Genomic DNA, 19,738 nt, shown 5'->3' with positions numbered 1-19,738 from the left:
GCTCCTTTTACTCTCTATTCCGGACGTCATAGACGACCAATTCTCATAGCTTTTAGCCGTACCCTTATCCTACTCCTCCTCTGTTCCTCTGGTGATGTAGAGGTGAATCCAGGCCCTGCAGTGCCTAGCTCCACTCCTATTCCCCAGGCGCTCTCTTTGATGACATCTGTAACCGTAATAGCCTTGGTTTCATGCATGTTAACATTAGAAGCCTCCTCCCTAAGTTTGTTTTATTCACCGCTTTAGCACACTCTGCCAACCCGGATGTCCTAGCCATGTCTGAATCCCGCCTTAGGAAGACCACCAAAAAATCTTCATCCCTAACTACAACATTTTCAGACAAGATAGAACGGCCAAAGGGGGCAGTGTTGCAATCTACTGCAGAGATAGCCTGCAGAGTTCTGTCCTACTATCCAGGTCTGTACCCAAACAATTTGAACTTCTACTTTTAAAATCCACCTCTCTAAAAACAAGTCTCTCACCGTTGCCGCCTGCTATAGACCACCCTCTGCCCCCAGCTGTGCTCTGGACACCATATGTGAACTGATTGCCCCCCATCTATCTTCAGAGCTTGTGCTGCTAGGTGACCTAAACTGGGACATGCTTAACACCCCAGCCATCCCTCAATCTCACACAAATTATCAATGAACCTACCAGGTACCACCACAAAGCTGTAAACACGGGCACCCTCATAGATATCATCCTAACCAACTTGCCCTCTAAATACACCTCTGCTGTTTTCAACCAAGATCTCAGCGATCACAGCCTCATTGCCTGCATCCGTAATGGGTCAGCGGTCAAACGACCTCCACTCATCACTGTCAAACACTCCCTGAAACACTTCAGCGAGCAAGACTTTCTAATCAACCTGGCCCGGGTATCCTGGAAGGATATTGACCTCGTCCCGTCAGTAGAGGATGCCTGGTTATTTTTTTTAAAAGGCCTTCCTATCCATCTTAAATAAGCATGCCCCATTCAAGAAATTTAGAACCAGGAACAGATATAGCCCTTGGTTCTCTCCAGACCTGACTGCCCCTAACCAACACAAAAACATCCTGTGGCGTTCTGCATTAGCATCGAACAGCCCCGTGATATGCAACTTTTCAGGGAAGTTAGAAACCAATATACACAGGCAGTTAGAAAAGCCAAGGCTAGCTTTTTCAAGCAGAAATGTCCTTCCTGCAACACAAACTCAAAGTTCTGGGACACTGTAAAGTCCATGGAGAATAAGAACACCTCCTCCCAGCTGCCCATTGCACTGAGGATATGAAACTCTGTCACCACCGATAAATCCACTATAATTGAGAATTTCGATAAGCACTTTTCTACGGCTGGCCATGCTTTCCACCTGGCTACCCCTACCGCGGTCAACAGCACTGCACCCCCCACAGCTACTCGCCCAAGCCTTCCCCATTTCTCTTTCTCCCAAATCCAGTCAGCTGATGTTCTGAAAGAGCTGCAAAATCTGGACCCCTACAAATCAGCCGGGTTAGACAATCTGGACCCTTTCTTTCTTAAATTAACTGCCAAAATTGTTGCAACCCTTATTACTAGCCTGTTCAACCTCTCTTTCGTGTCGTCTGAGATTCCCAAAGATTGGAAAGCAGCTGCGGTCATCACCCTCTTCAAAGGGGGGGACACTCTTGACCCAAACTGCTACAGACCTATATCTATCCTACCCTGCCTTTCTAAGGTCTTTGAAAGCCAAGTCAACAAACAGATTACCGACCATTTCGAATTCCACCGCACCTTCTCTGCTATGCAATCTGGTTTCCGAGCTGGTCATGGGTGCACCTCAGCCACGCTCAAGGTCCTAAACGATATCGTAACCGCCATCGATAAGAAACAATACTGTGCTGCCGTATTCATTGACCTGGCCAAGGCTCTCGACTCTGTCAATCACCACATCCTCATCGGCAGACTCAGTAGCCTTGGTTTCTCAAATGATTGCCTCGCCTGGTTCTCCAACTACTTCTCTGATAGAGTTCAATGTGTTAAATCGGATGGCCTGTTGTTTTGGCCTCTGCCAGTCTCTATGGGGGTGCCACAGGGTTCAATTCTTGGGCCAACTCTTTTCTCTGTATACATCAATGATGTTGTTCTTGCTGCTGGTGAGTCTCTGATCCACCTCTACGCAGACGATACCATTCTGTATACTTCTGGCCCTTCTTTGGATACTGTGTTAACAACCCTCCAGACGAGCTTCAATGCCATACAACTCTCCTTCCATGGCCTCCAACTGCTCTTAAATACAAGTAAAACTAAATGCATGCTCTTCAAACAATCGCTGCCCGCACCTGCCCGCCCGTCCAGCATCACTACTCTGGATGGTTCTGACTTAGAATATGTGGACAACTACAAATACCTAGGTGTCTGGTTAGACTGTAAACTCTCCTTCCAGACTCACATCAAACATCTCCAATCCAAAGTTAAATCTAGAATTGGCTTCCTATTTCGCAAACAAAGCATTCTTCACTCATGCTGTCAAACATACCCTCGTAAAACTGACCATCCTACCAATCCTCGACTTCGGCGATGTCATTTACAAAATAGCCTCCAATACCCTACTCAATAAACTGGATGCAGTCTATCACAGTGCAATCCGTTTTGTCACCAAAGCCCCATATACTACCCACCACTGTGACCTGTACGCTCTCGTTGGCTGGCCCTCGCTTCATACTCGTCGCCAAACCCACTGGCTCCAGGTCATCTACAAGACCCTGCTAGGTAAAGTCCTCCCATATCTCAGCTCATTGGTCACCATAGCAGCACCCACCTGTAGCACGCGCTCCAGCAGGTATATCTCTCTGGTCACCCCAAAAGCCAATTCCTCCTTTGGCCGTCTCTCCTTCCAGTTCTCTTCTGCCAATGACTGGAACGAACTACAAAAATCTCTGAAACTGGAAACACATCTCCCTCACTAGCTTTAAGCACCAGCCGTCAGAGCAGCTCACAGATCACTGCACCTGTACATAGCCCATCTGTAATTTAGCCTAAACAACTACCTCTTCCCCTACTGTATTTATTTATTTATTTTGCTCCTTTGCACCCCATTATTTCTATTTTGCACTTTCTTCCACTACAAATCTACCATTCCAGTGTTTTACTTGCTATATTGTATTTATTTTGCCACCATGGCCTTTTTTTGCCTTTACCTCCCTTATCTCACCTCATTTGCTTACATTGTATATAGACTTATTTTTGTACTGTATTATTGACTGTATGTTTGTTTTACTCCATGTGTCACTCTGTGTTGTTGTATGTGTCGAACTGCTTTGCTTTATCTTGGGCAGGTCGCAATTGTAAATGAGAACTTGTTCTCAACTTGCCTACCTTGTTAAATAAAGGTGAAATAAATAGTAGAAGGAATGCAGTCTGAGCTCATTCTGTACACCTTGACCTCACTAATAAACTGTTCAATGCATAATGAGTAAGATATCGGAAGTTCATGAACTGCATTGATACGGCGCCATTCTATTTGTTTTCCTAAGCACTGTTAATTTCATCAACATCCCTGTGTTACTGTACATGATTATGAAGATGAAGTATGTGAATGGGCAGCAAGATTTTGTTCTGTACATTTCTTTGAGTTTCATAGTTGTTTCAACTCAATATTTCAATATAGTGTCGACATTCTTGATAGGATCAACTGCTATGTACTTGGAACAACTCTACATCACACGAGTTGAGACTTTGCTGACTGACGGAATATTTCAAACTGAAGATCTGAGAAAAATATCTGCCACAGCAATAAAATGTGGCTGTCTGAGAGGACGCCATTTTGGTCCCTGGCTCTGATTGCCCAGCTGGTGTCACCTGAGCCGGAATGGAGCAGGCCACACTGTGTGAATCAATCTTTGTCTCTCCCCTGGCTACAGTGAAACCGGTCTGGTAGGTGGGAAAGTAGCACACTGGGACACACCCATTTCTGTGAAGAGGAGATGAGAGAACGAGGGGTTGGATGGAGGGGGGCAGTCCCACCTGTGTGGGCTAAGTGGAGGGGGTTCAGGGATAGACAGTGAGAAGAAAGGAGGAGGGGAGTGTCAAATGTGGCGTCAGCATGCTCTGATCACTGTTCTGTGACTGTTTGAGTGGCACTGTGAAAAGCCTCTCCTACCAGGTCTCACCTCCACTCTCCTCACTGCTCCCCCAGCATCCGATGGCAAAGCATGACCCTGTAAGTTCTTCCTTTATCCTCTCCTCCTTGTTCTCTGCTTCTCTGGCTCTTTATCTGTTTCCCCTGGGCTGACTTCTGTCACCTGCCTCCAAAACAACACTATTTTCTTTCTCACACACACGGAACATGCTATACTCGTACTCTCACTGTCAGGTTGGGTTTTTGAAGTAGAAGTTTCCCTTGTGTATTGCTGGTGTTCTCAAAGGTTGTACTTTTTGCCACATGGACAGATTGCAGGACCAATGTGTTGGTATGCTACTAGGAGCTAGACTAGAGGCACAGGGTCAAGCTGGTGTGTAGCTGGAGCCCCATATGACCTCATTGCGATTGCCTCTGTCTCCGATCTCTATACTGTGTAGCTCCGCATGGTGTGTCGAATTTATGTCGAATCCCCCAAAGGGAAAATATTTTGTTGAAAGTCGGGGTTCTTCATCTAAATGGTTTGTGGAACCAAAATACGGGGGCAGATTGCAAAATAAGACTTGAGGTGAAAATGACCCAAATAGGCCCACTGTACCCTGCTACTGTGGAGTTCCATCTGTAACAGAGAGGATTTATCTGTCTTGATTAGTAAATCAACAATCAATGTGGGCTGGTTCTATTTGACCTATTTATCTACTATTTTAAGCTCTAAGCGACTCTTTGGAATTGAAGTTCAAAGTTACAGTATATAACAACGTTATGTTTATAAGTACAGTCTGCCCTTTGAAATGTAATTGGAACCTAAAACCTCATCAGTTTACAGTAATTACTGGAAAATGCCAAGGGGGGGAACAATGTCTATTGACCTCTGTCGATCCATTTGGGAATTCAGGCTAACCGGCTCTTCCACCAACTGAACATCCACTTGGTACAGTATTCCGGTTCATTTGCGTTGGAGTTTTGTGCCTATGGTCATGAAACTGGAGCTGTTGACCAAAGAAAAGGTTTAGGTTATAAACCAGTATTATTACTTACTGAGCCAAGGAGTCTTCTCTATGTCACCAAGACAGATAACAGTAAATCCCATCTTTGTTTATTGTTGTGCTTGTGGGGGGGGGGGGGGGGGGGGGGGGGTATCAGGTATATTGTATACATTTATGGCAATAAACAGTCACATAGTTTGGGGGAACTAAGAATAGAGGTTAATGAGAGGAAATGGCACCTTCCATGGACTTCCTGATCAAATACATCAGGTGTTTTCAAATGGAGATATAGAAGCTAATAAACCAGACAGTGGGTGTTTTTGGATTTTCAGATAGAGAAGACACAATATGGTACATGCCTGCCTCTTGGCTTCCTATGGAGCGTGGTGGTACGTGTCTGTGTGAAGGTTCTTTTGATTCAGGAAGGTCTTTTTTTTATAGTGCTTCTGGTCCAATCTCTAGGGTGAGAGAGTTAGTGGGCTTGACCGAGATGCCCTGTAACTGACTAAGTTCTTCGAAAAATCAACAGTCAAAATAATATTGGGTTGACGGGTTACCATGGAAACCCCAATGTAGACACAAGTCATTTTTGGTAAGCACTCTTTATCCTCAATCAGACGAACATTTCAGTATGATCCAGACCTAAAGGATATAATGATCTGTGTGACCCTTGGGATCATCACTACAGCCTAGCCCCTATGAAATCAAAACTCCGACTGAAAATCTTGCACTGTTGTGTAAATCGCCACCAATCCTCAGCACGTCTAGATGCAGAGCACACTACTAATCTGTTGTGGGAATCGGTGTTGAGGTCATGCATGTTGTACCATCAGGAAGTAGATTCTTTCCATGTCGGTCATTGCAAACATAAACATAGCCATGGGCAGATCAGTCAAAGTCCCAGCATCAGAACCAGTTAGGGAAGTTAAAAGCAATGTCATCCCTCCCTGGTGGCACAGCGGTCTGAGGCACTGCATCTCAGTGCTTGAGACGTCACTACAGACACCCTGGTTCGAATCCAGGCTATATCACAACTGGCTGTGATTGGGAGTCAAACAGGGCGGTGCACAATTGGCCCAGCGTCGTCAGGGTTTGGCCTGTGTAGGCTGTCATTGTAAGTAATCATCCCCCCCCCCTCGAATAAACACACAATGTAAAGTGAGAAGCCGTCAATGAAAAGAGAGACAGAACTCAAAACCAATATTGAACCCTGGCTGTCCGTCATCCAGCCCCAGGGGGGGGAAGCACACTATCAGACTGACTGACCTGCACCTGTGTGGATGTGGGTCACAAATCACCTTTGTGGGGATGTGGGTTACAAATCACCTGTGTGGATGTGGGTCACAAATCACCTTTGTGGGGATGTGGGTTACAAATCACCTGTGTGGATGTGGGTTACAAATCAGCTGTGTGGGTGTGGGTTACAAATCAGCTGTGTGGGTGTGGGTTCCAAATCAGCTGTGTGGATGTGGGTTACAAATCACCTTTGTGGGGATGTGGGTTACAAATCAGCTGTGTGGGTGTGGGTTACAAATCAGCTGTGTGGGTGTGGGTTACAAATCAGCTGTGTGGATGTGGGTTACAAATCAGCTGTGTGGATGTGAGTTACAGAACACCTGTGTGGATGTGGGTTACAAATCAGCTGTGGGGATGTGAGTTACAAATCACCTGTGTGGATGTGGGTTACAAATCACCTGTGTTGATGTGGATTACAAATCACCTGTGTGTGTGATACAACCAGGCAGCAGCCAGGGACAGGGGATGACCACAACTTCCTTTTGGAGTTTGCTCTTCCGTTGTCTCCATGGCAGCCACCCTTCTTCTCCGTGGCAACAATAGAGACTCCCGGGGGGCAATGTGAGCTCGGCTGCGGCCCTGGCGACGATGATTAGCTCTATTGTCTGAGATGCTTGATAGCGCTATGGGGAGCAGATGAATATAAAGCAGAAATGAGAGCATGTTAAAGAGAGGAGGAAATGAATAAGGGGCCCATTGGGAATCTTGGCACATTGTTGCCTAGAGACAGGGGAACTTCTATTGTGCTTGAGTTGGTTATCCAGGTCTTGGGATCTCACACTTGCTCGATAAGGATGATATTATTATGGCCGACAATGAGTTACATCTAACCTGAAGATACTAGAATGCCTTTTTTCACCAATCATCAACCATCTGTAAGCCCTTTTCGCAATCAACATGTGTACTCTAGGCAGCACCCCATACACTATTGTTTATGGAAGAATCAGGGGGTTCCTGCATGGGAGTTGTTTACTGGGGATTTTCATCTCAATATCAAATCATTTCTGTGGAACAATATGGTGCCTGAATGTAATCATTTTCCCTTAAAATTGTAAAAAAAATAAACAGAAATAGCTTTTTAGCAAAAAAATATTTATCCAAAAATATTTTTGCTGGGACTGTCTGGGAGTTGTCTGAGTGGGGAGGGGAAAAGCTGTTATTGCCAGAGAGGTTTGGAAAACTCTTTCTTATTGGTCTATTAACTAATTTACCACATGGTGATGTCAACAGGCAGGCCAAAACGCAATCCCACCATAACAATGACATTTCAGACGTTTTTTCCAACAGCTCTTACATTAAAAGGGCATTATCATCTTTTTCACAATTTCAAAGTATTATTTTATAAAACACAGGAAAATCACATTTTTGACTGCACTGGGACTTTAAAACCTATACCGCCTGGTGATGTCACTTTGAAGGTCCTGTGTAGATTGTATTATCAACCAGCAACTATCAGGAAATAAAACATAACTTTTTTTCACACTTTTATAGTGTTCATTTCATCCATTTTTGTACAATATTATATAAAACACTGGGCCTTTAAGATGGGTGTTGGGTGTTAGATCCACATATTTTTGAATGACTGACTTCTTAACCTTTTCTAATTTTCTCTGTGTTCTCCCCTACAGAACGAGCTCCCTCCTCCATACTACTCTGTTGAGGTGCACACCGTCCCGCCCCTCCAGTCCTATGAAGAGCTAGTCTATGGAGCGGGTCCAAGGCACACTCATCCCAACCAGCTATACTACATCCCCCAGCATCCCCCACCAGTGGCTGCGCAGCATGTCTGCCAGCCCAGTATATGTGAGTAGCGATCTCTAATATAGTGCAGTTCTGTCCCAGTCCAGTTTTCTCCATTCCCTGTTTGCTTTCAGTGGACTACAAACCACCAGTGAAAGTAGTGTAAAATAATAAAAGTTGAAACAGAAGTGTTTTATACAAACGTCCTTGAGAAGTGTGATTTGAAGTCCCTCATTATGTCTCTGCATTATGTGGTGGCTATACACTGAGTGTACAGAATTGTTTTTATTTATTTTACCTTTATTTAACTAGGCAAGTCAGTTAAAGAACAAATTCTTATTTTCAATGACAGTCTAGGAACAGTGGGTTAACTGCCTTGTTCTGGGGCAGAACGACAGATTTTTACCTTGACAGCTCGGGGATTTGATCTTGCAACCTTTACGGTCACTAGTCCAACGCTCTTTACGGTCACTAGTCCAACGCCAGGGTAGTAACATTAGGAACACCTGCTCGTTCCGTGATACAGACTGACCAGGTGAATCCAGGTGAAAGCTATGATCCCTTATTGACCTCACCTGGGGGTGAAATATCAGGCAGGAGTTCTGCTGGAATACGTTCCACCTCCTCACACTCTGTTTTCCTCTTCACCTTCCTATTCCCCCCCCCCCACCTGATATCTGTTCATCAGACCTAGGACGGATGTAGATGATAGTTGACATGTAAAATAGGAGACTGATTTTATCATTACGGATCCAACCGTTTGTTCGTTTTTTTTCGCCTGAAATGACATACCCAAATCTAGCTGCCTGTAGATGGCAGCAGTATATGTGCAAAGTTTTAGACTGATCCAATGAGCGCATATCTGTTCAAAATGTTGTACCAAGACTGCCCAAATGTGCCTAATAGTTTTATTAATACATTTTCAAGTTCATAATTGTGCACTCTCCTCAAACAATAGCATGGCATTCTTTCACTGTAATAGCTACTGTAAATTGGACAGTGCAGTTAGATTAACAAGAATTTAAGCTTGCTGCCCATATCAGATATGTCTATGTCCTGGGATTTTTTTTTTTACTTACAATCTCATGCTAATCACATTAGCCTACGTTAGCTCAACCGTCCCGCGGGGGGACACCGATCCCGTAGAGGTTTTAAGCGGTTGCGTGTGGTACACTGAGTGTACAAGACATTATCAACACATGCTCTTTCCATGACATAGATTGACCAGGTGAAAGCTATGATCCCTTATTGATGTCACTTCTTAAATCCACTTCAATCGGTGTAGATGAAGGGGAGGAGACAGGTTAAAAAATGATTTTTAAGCTTGAAGACAATTGAGACATGGATTGTGTTCCATTCGGAGGGTGAATTGGCAAGACAAAATATTTAAGTGCCTTTGAACGGGGTCTGGTTTAAGTGTGTAAAGAACTGTGATGCTGCTAGGGATTTCACGCTCAACAGTTTCCCATGTGTTTCAAGAATGGTCCACCACCCAAAGGACATCCAGCCAACTTGACACATCTACAGGAAGCATTGGAGTCAACATGGGCCAGCATCCCTGTGGAACGCTTTCGACACCTTGTAGAGGTCATGCGCCAACGCATTGAGGCTGTTCTGAAGGCAAAAGGGGCTGCAACTCAATATTTGGAAGGGGTTCCTAATGTTGTGTACACTCAGTGTATGGTCTCTATATGGTCTCTTGAGTAAGATATATCTATTTGACGTGTATGCCATGTGTGTTGTTCCAGCTCTTTCTAACAAGAAGAAGAAAGGCAAATGCTGCCACCGTAGTGCCAAGTGCATTGGTGGGTCAGGAGGCATGGTTCTGCTGCTCCTCCTGGGCATTGCCATCTGGCTCGGAGGTAAGGCCAGGGTTGTCTTCATATTTATTCATATGTTGTTACTCATGTACATGTATGCCTGTTTATTCATTTATTTATAAGCTACTCTCTGATTCGGCAGGGGTTAAATGACACATTTTGGTTGAATGAATTCAGTTGTGCGACTGACTAGGTTTCCCTTTTCCCTACTGACTAGGTTTCCCCTTTCTCTCCTCTTCTCCCCACCCTTACATGTTCTCTGTGCCCCCCCAACCTACCCCATCCAACCCTTCCATCGTCTCTCTCTCTCTCTCTCTCTCTCTCTCTCTCTCTCTCTCTCTCTCTCTCTCTCTCTCTCTCTCTCTCTCTCTCTCTCTCTCTCTCTCTCTCTCTCTCTCTCTCTCTCTCTCTCTCTCTCTCTCTCTCTCTCTCTCTCTCTCTCTCTCTCTCTCTCTCTCTCTCTCTCTCTCTCTCTCTCTCTCTCTCTCTCTCTCTCTCTCTCTCTCTCTCTCTCTGGGTAGTGCGTTACGGTACCAGGTTGGCAACTGAGGCTGTCACCCTCGACCACCATGACAGTGAGGATGAGGGGCACTATGAGAAGCAGTTGAGCGTGCCCGTTCATGACACCTGCTCCCACTCCACCGTCCAATGTGACGCTCTGCGAGACTGCAGACTGGGCACCGACGAGTCCAACTGTGGTAAGCGCACACACATAACAGACAGACATAAAGACAAACATACTTGCAGGTAGATGTGCAGAAATGAAAGCCAGGCGAGCAGGTAGACGTACACTCGACGTCTTACAAGCAGACAAACATAACCCTTTTTTGTGTCTTATTATTCCATCCCTCCTCTCCTTCTCTCTCCAGTGAGGTTTGGGGCGGACGGTGCTCTACAGGTCAGAACGTCTCAGGACAACCGTTTCCTCCCAGTGTGTTACCAGGGATGGGACCAGAGCTATGCCAACCAAATCTGTGCCCAACTGGGCTTCAGAAAGTAAGACATCACCTTGTTTTCTCACAGATATTTTATAAACTACCTCACAAAGTAACTACTTTCTCTCACAGCAGCCACGTTATATGCTGCATTTAGAGAGTAATCACTTTCACTCACAGCAGCCATTTGTATACGCTACCTCTGGCGTGAACTACTTTTTCGCACAGACATTTGCTCAGTGACGTCTAATTTCACTGCTGCCATTTTCAGTATTTACTCTCAGATTGAATCTCTGCGCTCCTCTCTCTCTCTGGGGTTGGTCTGCCCGTGGCAAATTGGGTTTCTGGGAATGCTTCATGGGAGGGGAATTGATTCTTGTACTGCTTTGGCAGACAGAATCTAAATGTGTTTGTGTGTGTCGACCGTGCAGGTCCTTTGCAACCAAGGCCGTGAAATCCCAGCAGTCCATTGGTCTATCCCTGAACAACAGATCGTCTTTACCCATCCAGGGCCAGGTCAAAGTCAGGTAAGAGAGCTCAACTCCTCTACAAATCTTAGCACTTTTGTATTTACTCAATTTAGTCCCAGTAATGTTGAGGGAATGATGGTGTTAAGTCATTCACTGTCATTACCTGTCATGACTGGTTGGGACGTAATGCTATGTCATCAACATAACCGCATTATAAGCCTCATGAAGGAAGTTTCAAATCAACTGTAACCATGCTGCATGTGTTCCAACATGGTTTAATGTTAGATCCTGAGTTGCTGACATGATTGATCTTGTGTTGCTGTGTAGCTCTTCCTGCCCTGACCAGAATATGGTCTCTCTGAAGTGTATTGGTAAGGAGCTCTCATCGGTTAATATTTCAAATATTGCACTCAGGCAGGCCTATATCAACCTTCTGTTTGAAATATGACTTCTAGTTAAATTAGATACACACATTTTGACCACTTCTCCCCCTTTTCCCAGATTGTGGGCGTCAGCAGTTGACCTCCCGGATAATAGGGGGCACTGTTGCCAAGCTGGGCCAATGGCCCTGGCAACTCTCTCTGCACTTTGGTAGATCACATGTCTGTGGAGGGGTTCTGGTGTCCCCTGACTTTGTGGTGACAGCTGCCCACTGCTTCCCCAGGTCAGTGACTAGAGGACAACAATGCTCAGTTCCAAACTGATCCCTTGGCTCTAATTCTAGACATGCTACGTAGATTCTTGGTAATAGCTCCACCTTACCCTCTCTACTGCGTTCATGACAAGTCGGAGTGAAATCCGACCTGTTTTGAACTCGTTGAGAATGCCAATTGACTAACAGCAAGCTAGCTACTCTAACCATAAACAGAAAGTACAACTATAATGCTCGTAAACAGTGTAAAAAAAACCTTATAGATTGTTTTTGATGAAATTACTTTTTATTGTTGCATTTAACTGCCAAAAATGTTGTTGTCGAAGTAATTTCCTTAGTCAGAGTTCAGCATGTTGGGACAAGCACAAGGACAGGTGAACAGATCAGGGTGTGACACTGAGATGATGGGAGGGTTCCTGACTTTTAATTACTCTCTGGGACATCTGGGACGCTAGCGTCTCACCCGCGGTACACACTATCAACAGCCAGTGAAATAGCAGGGCGGCAAATTCAAAACAACAAAAATCTCATAATTCAAATTTCTCAAACATACAAGTATTATACACCATTTTAAAGATAAGATTCTCCTTAATCCAACCAAAAGTCCGATTTCAAAAAGGCTTTACGGCAAAAGAATAGCATTAGATTATGTTAGGACAGCGCAGAGACAAGAAAAACCACACAGCCATTTTCCAAGCAAGTAGAGGCATCACAAAAACCAGAAATACAGCTAAAATTAATCACTAACCTTTGATGATCTTCATCAGATGACACTCCCAGGACTCAATTTTACAAAATACATGTATGTTTTGCTTTATAAAGTTCATATTTATATCCATAAACCCCATTATACATTGGCGCGTGATGTTCAGAAAATGTATTCCCACCAAAACCCCGGTGAATGAGCACATCAATTTACAAAAATACTCATCATAAACGTTGATAAAATTTACAACAGTTATTGAAAGAATTATAGATACACTTCTCCTTAATGCAACCGCTGTGTCAGATTTTAAAATAGCTTTACGGCGAAAGCACACTTTTCAATATTCTGAGTACAGAGCTCAGCCATCAAAGCAAGCTATACAGTTACCCGCCAACTTCTGGAGTCAACTAAACTCAGAATTAGTATTATAAATCTTCCCTTACCTTTGCTGATCTTCGTTGGAATGCACTGCCAGGACTCCCACAAGAAATGTTATTTTTGTTCGAAAAACTCCAGATTTATGTCCAAATACCTCCGTTTTGTTTGCGCGTTCAGATCACTAATCCAAAGGCATAACGCGAGAGCGCAAAACCAGAGACGAAAAGTCAAATAGTTCCATTACCGTTCATAGAAACATGTCAAACAATGTTTACAATCAATCCTTAGGGTCTTTTTAACATAAAACTTTGATAATATTCCAACCGGACAATAGCGTATTCATTACAGAGGAAAAAGAAGGAGCGGCTCGCTTGCGTGCTCGCGCAGTAAACAACTCACTGGTCCCAGACAGTCCACTGATTGACTGAGCTCCTATTCTCTGCCCAGTAACAGTAGAAACATGAAACAAGTTTCTAAAGGCTGTTGACAGCCAATGGAAGCCTTAGGAAGTGCAAAATGACCCCACAGACACTGTAGTTTGAATAGGGATTAGATAGAAAAACTACAAGTCACTTCCTGGTTGGATTTATTCTCAGGTTTTTGCCTGCCATATGAGTTCTGTTATACTCACAGACATCATTGAAACAGTTTTAGAAACTTCAGAGTGTTTTCTATCCAAATCTAATAATATGCATATCCTACCTTCTGGGCCCGAGAAGCAGGCAGTTTTATTTGGGCACGTATTCATCTGAATACTGTCCCCTGTCACCAAGAAGTTAGAGGACCGATCAAATAGATTTCAAGCTTGTATTTCAGAGTTTCCGACATGTCGTTGACGCATCATTAGCCTAAGTAGAATGTCAATGTTTTACTTATACATACCCATGTAAAACACAGACTAGTAGTGAATCTATGCAGCGACTTGCTCAGCGTGACTCAAGAACAAGCAGCATGACAGCCCCTCATCACCTCAACAACCCTCACCTTGACAACCAATCTCCATAACTCAATTAAACACCTTATTACCATAATAATAATACCATATGTGTCATACAGCCTTGGTATGAGAAGTAAATGAATATCTATTCGATTTTTTTCCTTGCCAATTGAAGGTCATTCCCCCCGGTTCTTGATGCCAGTAAGTGGCGTGTGTACGGAGGAGTGGTGTCTCAAGACAAGCTTCCTTCTCCCTATCTCGTAGAGAAGATCATCGTGAATGAGAACTACAATAACGTAACCAATGACCAGGACATCGCCATACTGAAGCTGGCCTCACCAGTGGACTTCACTAGTGAGTCCAGGTCTATTCCTTGTATATCAGAGAAACGCTAGGGAAACACTAGCATCAATGTTGGGACAGCACTGTAAAAACATTTGCTCTTTGCCTCTAAATGTCTGTGATGCATCCACTGTCAGAATGGTAATCTCATTTGCAGTGGTGTAAAGTACTTAAGTAAAAATACTTTAAAGTACTACTTAAGTCGTTTTTTGGGGTATCTGTACTTTAATATTTATATTTCTGCCAACTTTTACTTTTACTACAGTCGTGGCCAAAAGTTTTGAGAATGACACAAATATTCACAAAGTCTGCTGCCTCAGTTTGTATGATGGCAATTTGCATATACTCCAGAATGTTATGAAGAGTGATCAGATGAATTGCAATTAAGGTATCTTTACTTTTACTCAAGTATGACAATTGAGTACCTTTTCCACCACTCATTTGTGTGTATGTGTGTGCACACGTGTGTCATTTCTGTAACTGTGTGTTCTTGTGTCTGAAGTCTGTATGCCACTCTGTTTATCTAACTTCCTGTTTGTGTTTGTTATTCAGATGCAGTTCAGCCTGCCTGTTTGCCAGCCTTTGACCAGACATTCCCCCGTGGAACCAAATGCTGGACCTCGGGCTTCGGAACAATAGATAAGGGGTCAGGTAGGAAGAGGGACAAGGGAGTTGAGAGAGGGAGAGATGGACTACACTAAAGGAAAGTGCATACAGAATGCTTATCTAGAGTGAGACAACAGGGACGGACTGGGAACAGAATTTGTCCCGGCCATTTCTAACACACTGGCCCATTTCTATCCTCGAGGCCCCCACACCAGCCCTTTTTAAAATTATTATCAGCCAAATAATGATCATTTTGCACAAGAAACAACAACAATTTAGACAGGCCCACTAGGCTACAAATGAAACAGCCCATCTGGTATTTTACAGAATTGCTCTATGGTCTGTCCGACATGGAGAAGGGAGGCTACACATGCATCATTCATCCTATCTCAATATCTTCTCATTGCAGGAATCTATACTATACCCAGTAGAGCAACAGTTTGCCTAGAGCAAGTAGCTATTGTGTCCCTAGTTGAAGTGTGTGTGTGTTTGGAGAATGACTGTGTACTGTATGTGTCCCTTCACAGCAAAACCCTCCAAAGACCTGATGGAGGTGACCGTTGACATCATCGACGTGCGTGTGTGTAACAGCTCCAAAGTATACTCTGGCAGTGTGTCCAACAACATGCTGTGTGCCGGTGATCTCAATGGGGGCAGGGACTCCTGTCAGGTACATGTCCACCTGCTGTAGTTCAATTCACCCTCTATTTACAGGCCCGGGGACTCATTTATAAACCTTGCGTACGTACAAAATATACCCCAAAACATGCGTGTGGCAGTTTTGCCGCAAAAGTTGGCATTTATAAAAACTGAACTTGGCCTGAGAACATGCTTACCGCCATGCAAACTTCAACTTACACACATTTTCTAGTGGCTAAAGTATTGTATTGCAAGCATGTACAGTATTTTGTACAAATGTGGGATCTGAGGACACGCAAAAAATATATAATTATAAGATGCAGTTAGTGAGAAGAGCGAAAATCTACCAAATGTGTTTTGTTTTTGGAATCTAAAATAGACACATCTATTTCCTATTTATTTTATTTTTATAAATTCCTCACCTTTTCTGGCTGTGACGCATTCCCGAAGTAATAAAAAAATACCATGCGCATCGCTCATTTAATTGGGCCTAGTAAATAGATAGGCTATGTATTTCAAGTTTTGCTGTAGTCTATATGATCGCATAGGCAGCGCGGTTTATAACGTAACAGTTGAATTTAACAGGTGAACAGACAGTTGATATTTTACATTGAATTATGAATGCAACTACTGTAAGTAACCTACTTTAATTTCCATTTTTTTGAGTAGCCTAGACAATGTTTTAGAAGTTGTGAGCAGTCCAGCATATTTAGGTCGGGGGAAATGTCAAAGCAAAACATTGTTGAATTTAAACGTTATGCTGACAGGTCCACAGCAATTAGCCATTGTTTTTTTTCTTCAGAAACTGTCACAGTCCTTTGGCAAATACAGCAAAGGTTATTGCAAAATATTTTAATAATCTGTCAACACCACCAAAAACATTTGATCAAATTTGCAATTGCTCTTTCTTTTATAAACTGCAGTGGTCTAATTCCAACAGTTCCAAATTATACAGCAAATGAAAGGCGTTATTGTCACCATAAAAAGTGAATGGAGGGCTTGTTCACACGCAGTTTGACGACAGGTCGGATTTATAATGGAAAACAAGTTTATGTATGTGTGGCGTATTTACGCAACAGTTATAAATGAGGCACCTGTGGTGGTCTAGAGGTCTAAGCCGCTGCCTCTGGAGCACATGTACAATGTACCGCTGCCAGCATGGGTTCAATTTCGGCCCACAACTCTTTCAACACTCTTTCTCCTATCTTTCACCGCTATTGAATTTAAAAATATATATCTCTCTCTATACCATTAGCATACAAAATACTTTGAAAATATATAATTTTTTTAACAGCCATAGATGCAGAGTTTGGCAAACTGTCCTCCATATGGACACCAGATGTTCCATGACAGCAACATTCTGTATTCTTCCCAGAGTCTAACTAACTGTCTTAGAACATTTGGTGCCAACATTATTAATTACATTTCTGAACTTCGATAGTCCATAGCTGTCCTCTCCTGCACAAACGCTTGTCGTCATCTTAGCCGCCTTGGGGCTGATGAAAACTGCCTCCCCCACTACTCAAATTCCCTTCTACCTCATCTGCTATCCACCGCTTTAAAACATATAATATTACTGTATCAGGTGCTTTCCACACCTCGGGCCCTGTTCACTCATCCCTTCTCTCTATTCCTCTCAAAGGGAGACAGTGGTGGTCCTCTGGTGTGCCAGGCCAGGGACAACCTTTGGCAGCTGGTGGGCGTGACCAGCTGGGGCAGCGGCTGTGGGCAGAGTAACAGGCCGGGGGTCTACACCAAGGTGTCCAGCCTACTGCCCTGGATCTACAGCAAGATGCAGGTGAGATGAAGAGAAACTACCTGGATTGCCTGTGTTCTATCAAACCACCAACCACACCTAATACCCAGCTCACCCTCCCTTGACTTACATGAATGTTAATTCTCATTGTTCCCTCTGCAGCTGGAGAATCCGTGATGTCACTTCATTTCCATTGACCTCGCCACATCCTCCCTAAAGACCACTCGCGGCCTGCTTTCTCGTTCCTCTCGGAACATCACACCATGAAGTCCTATGCCAGCCAGCCAGCCAGCCAGCCAGCCAGCCAGCCAGCCAGACAGACAGACAGACAGACAGACAGACAGACAGACAGACAGACAGACAGACAGACAGACAGACAGACAGACAGACAGAGGAAAGGATGGCCACTAGCTAAGGGAGTACCAGGAAAGGCATATTGCACTTTAACACAAGACCATTTGTTCTTGTGTTCTTCTGTTCCTTTACTGTACCTTCTAAAATCACAAAATGCATTGCTGTAGTTATGCCCAACAGCTGCTACCCTATGTATAATATGTGAATCTACACCAATATATTCTGTTCACTGATTCCAGTTTTGTGTTTGAATGATTTTTATTCCCACCACATTTTTTTTTATCTTACAGTAAGTATGTTTATGATATTTACCTGAGATAGGAGGTTGTAAGATGGCTGGCCTCTCTTTTCTAAGTCTATGCACCCCTCATACCCACTCACGCCTCCCATATCTCCAATGTTTTTTAAAAAGTTTTTCTACTGTTTTTTGGGGAGACTGCATGCTTATTTCTGTTGCATCTATAAGGAATTTAGAGATGCAATGTGCTTTGTGATTCATCTCCAGAAAATATTTGGTGTGAATTATGTGAAACTCATTGGAAAGGAAGGAGTTTAACTAATGTAATAATCTGTCCCTACTCACAGCTGCACAGTCCTTTCAAGTCTCTTTCTTATTGTTGACTAATGTGGATATCACCTCTTAGTGCCATAGTAAAATATAGTTTTACCCTACCTTCCCTGAACGCTTGAAAAAAAACAAGTGACCCTCCCTATACCCAAAATAATAATTAAAGCGTAAAGTGGGTAGCAGAGAACATGCCTACCATTTACCCTCACTAATAGGACAGCGCAGAGCCTTTAGATATGCAGTTCTGGAAATTGTTATTAGTTTTGTAAGCATTACATGGCAAAGTACCCAGAAGGCTGTGGATTCGCCGACCACCCCCGGATAAGGGTATCCATTATAATAAACACATGACGTGCAATTCATTTTACATGACTGGAGACAAGCAGATACTTTTTTAATACCACAACAGAGCATGACAAGGACTGAGCGCATGCTGCAGCACCGGAGACGTCTTGATTTCTATACAGGATATTGTAAAAAAAAAAGGATAGTCTAAGTTTGGAGCAGTGATGAAGTTGTCTATGAACTGTAAAAATGTAGCGCAACAGAACCAATTACAACTGAAGTATCGGATCATCATCAATGAATTCAAGGAAAAGCCACTCGTTGTTTAACACAGCAGCCGCATATCATCAGGTCATCAGGTGGACCTACATGCACTTCTAGCTGTTTTTCATGTGGGAAACGATCCTTTTCAAATGGATTATATTTTATTCCATGATATTGTTGTCACAAAATAGATTCGTGTTGACTGTGGCATGGGAATATATGAGCCTAATAAGGCATTTTTCGTTTCATTATTATAATTTAATTCTAAGTATGTTTTATTCATTTTTTTATCTTAGGCTAACAAGGGGTAGGCCTATGCTTTTAGCCATATTCGTTAACAAAAGCCACAATACCCTCGCATACCCCCTCAATTCGAGCCCTGGTTTTAACTTAACACACCAATCTCTTCACTGACAGAGATATTTAAGGAGTGCTCGGTGACTGAAGGAATTGGCTGACAAAATCTAAATCTTTGGATAGTACTATAATTCTAGGAATAAATAGGCTCCAACACAAAGCCCTCTTGTTGTTAGTAGCTGTCACGTCCTGACCAGTAAAGGGGTTATCTGTTATTGTAGTTTGGTCAGGACGTGGCAGGGGGTGTTTGTTTTATGTGGTTTGGGGTTTGTTGGGATATGTTCTTATGTAAGAGGGGTGTTTGTTTTTTGTGTTCCGGGGTTTTTGGGTATTGTTCTGGTTTTGTATTTCTATGATTTTCTAGGTTTTGTATTTCTTTGTTGGCCTAGTATGGCTCTCAATCAGGAACAGCTGTACATCGTTGTTGCTGATTGGGAGTCATACTTAGGTAGCCCTTTTTTCACCTGTGGTTGGTGGGAAGTTGTTTTTGCATAGCTGTGTGTGTGTGTGTGTGTGTGTGTGTGTGTGTGTGTGTGTGTGTGTGTGTGTGT

At 43.4% G+C, this 19,738-nt stretch overlaps 1 protein-coding gene across 1 annotated transcript; it reads left to right on the top strand.

Moving 5' to 3' along the window:
- The first annotated feature begins 4,053 nt into the window (after positions 1-4,053).
- Positions 4,054-18,435, top strand: LOC115205968 (transmembrane protease serine 13). The gene is made up of 13 exons (XM_029772426.1): positions 4,054-4,177; positions 8,007-8,181; positions 9,867-9,980; positions 10,460-10,636; positions 10,808-10,934; positions 11,305-11,400; positions 11,671-11,714; positions 11,845-12,007; positions 14,192-14,370; positions 14,911-15,009; positions 15,492-15,634; positions 17,246-17,401; positions 17,522-18,435. Exons 1-13 carry the CDS (start codon positions 4,160-4,162, stop codon positions 17,534-17,536), a joined length of 1,506 nt encoding a protein of 501 aa, XP_029628286.1. The 5' UTR covers positions 4,054-4,159; the 3' UTR covers positions 17,537-18,435.
- Positions 18,436-19,738: the final 1,303 nt, after the last annotated feature.

This window comes from Salmo trutta, chromosome 13, assembly GCF_901001165.1.
Source record: "Salmo trutta chromosome 13, fSalTru1.1, whole genome shotgun sequence".
NCBI classification, from domain to species: Eukaryota; Metazoa; Chordata; class Actinopteri; order Salmoniformes; family Salmonidae; genus Salmo; species Salmo trutta.
Note: the sequence above shows the minus strand (reverse complement) of the source record. Positions and strands in the feature narration are given on the sequence as shown.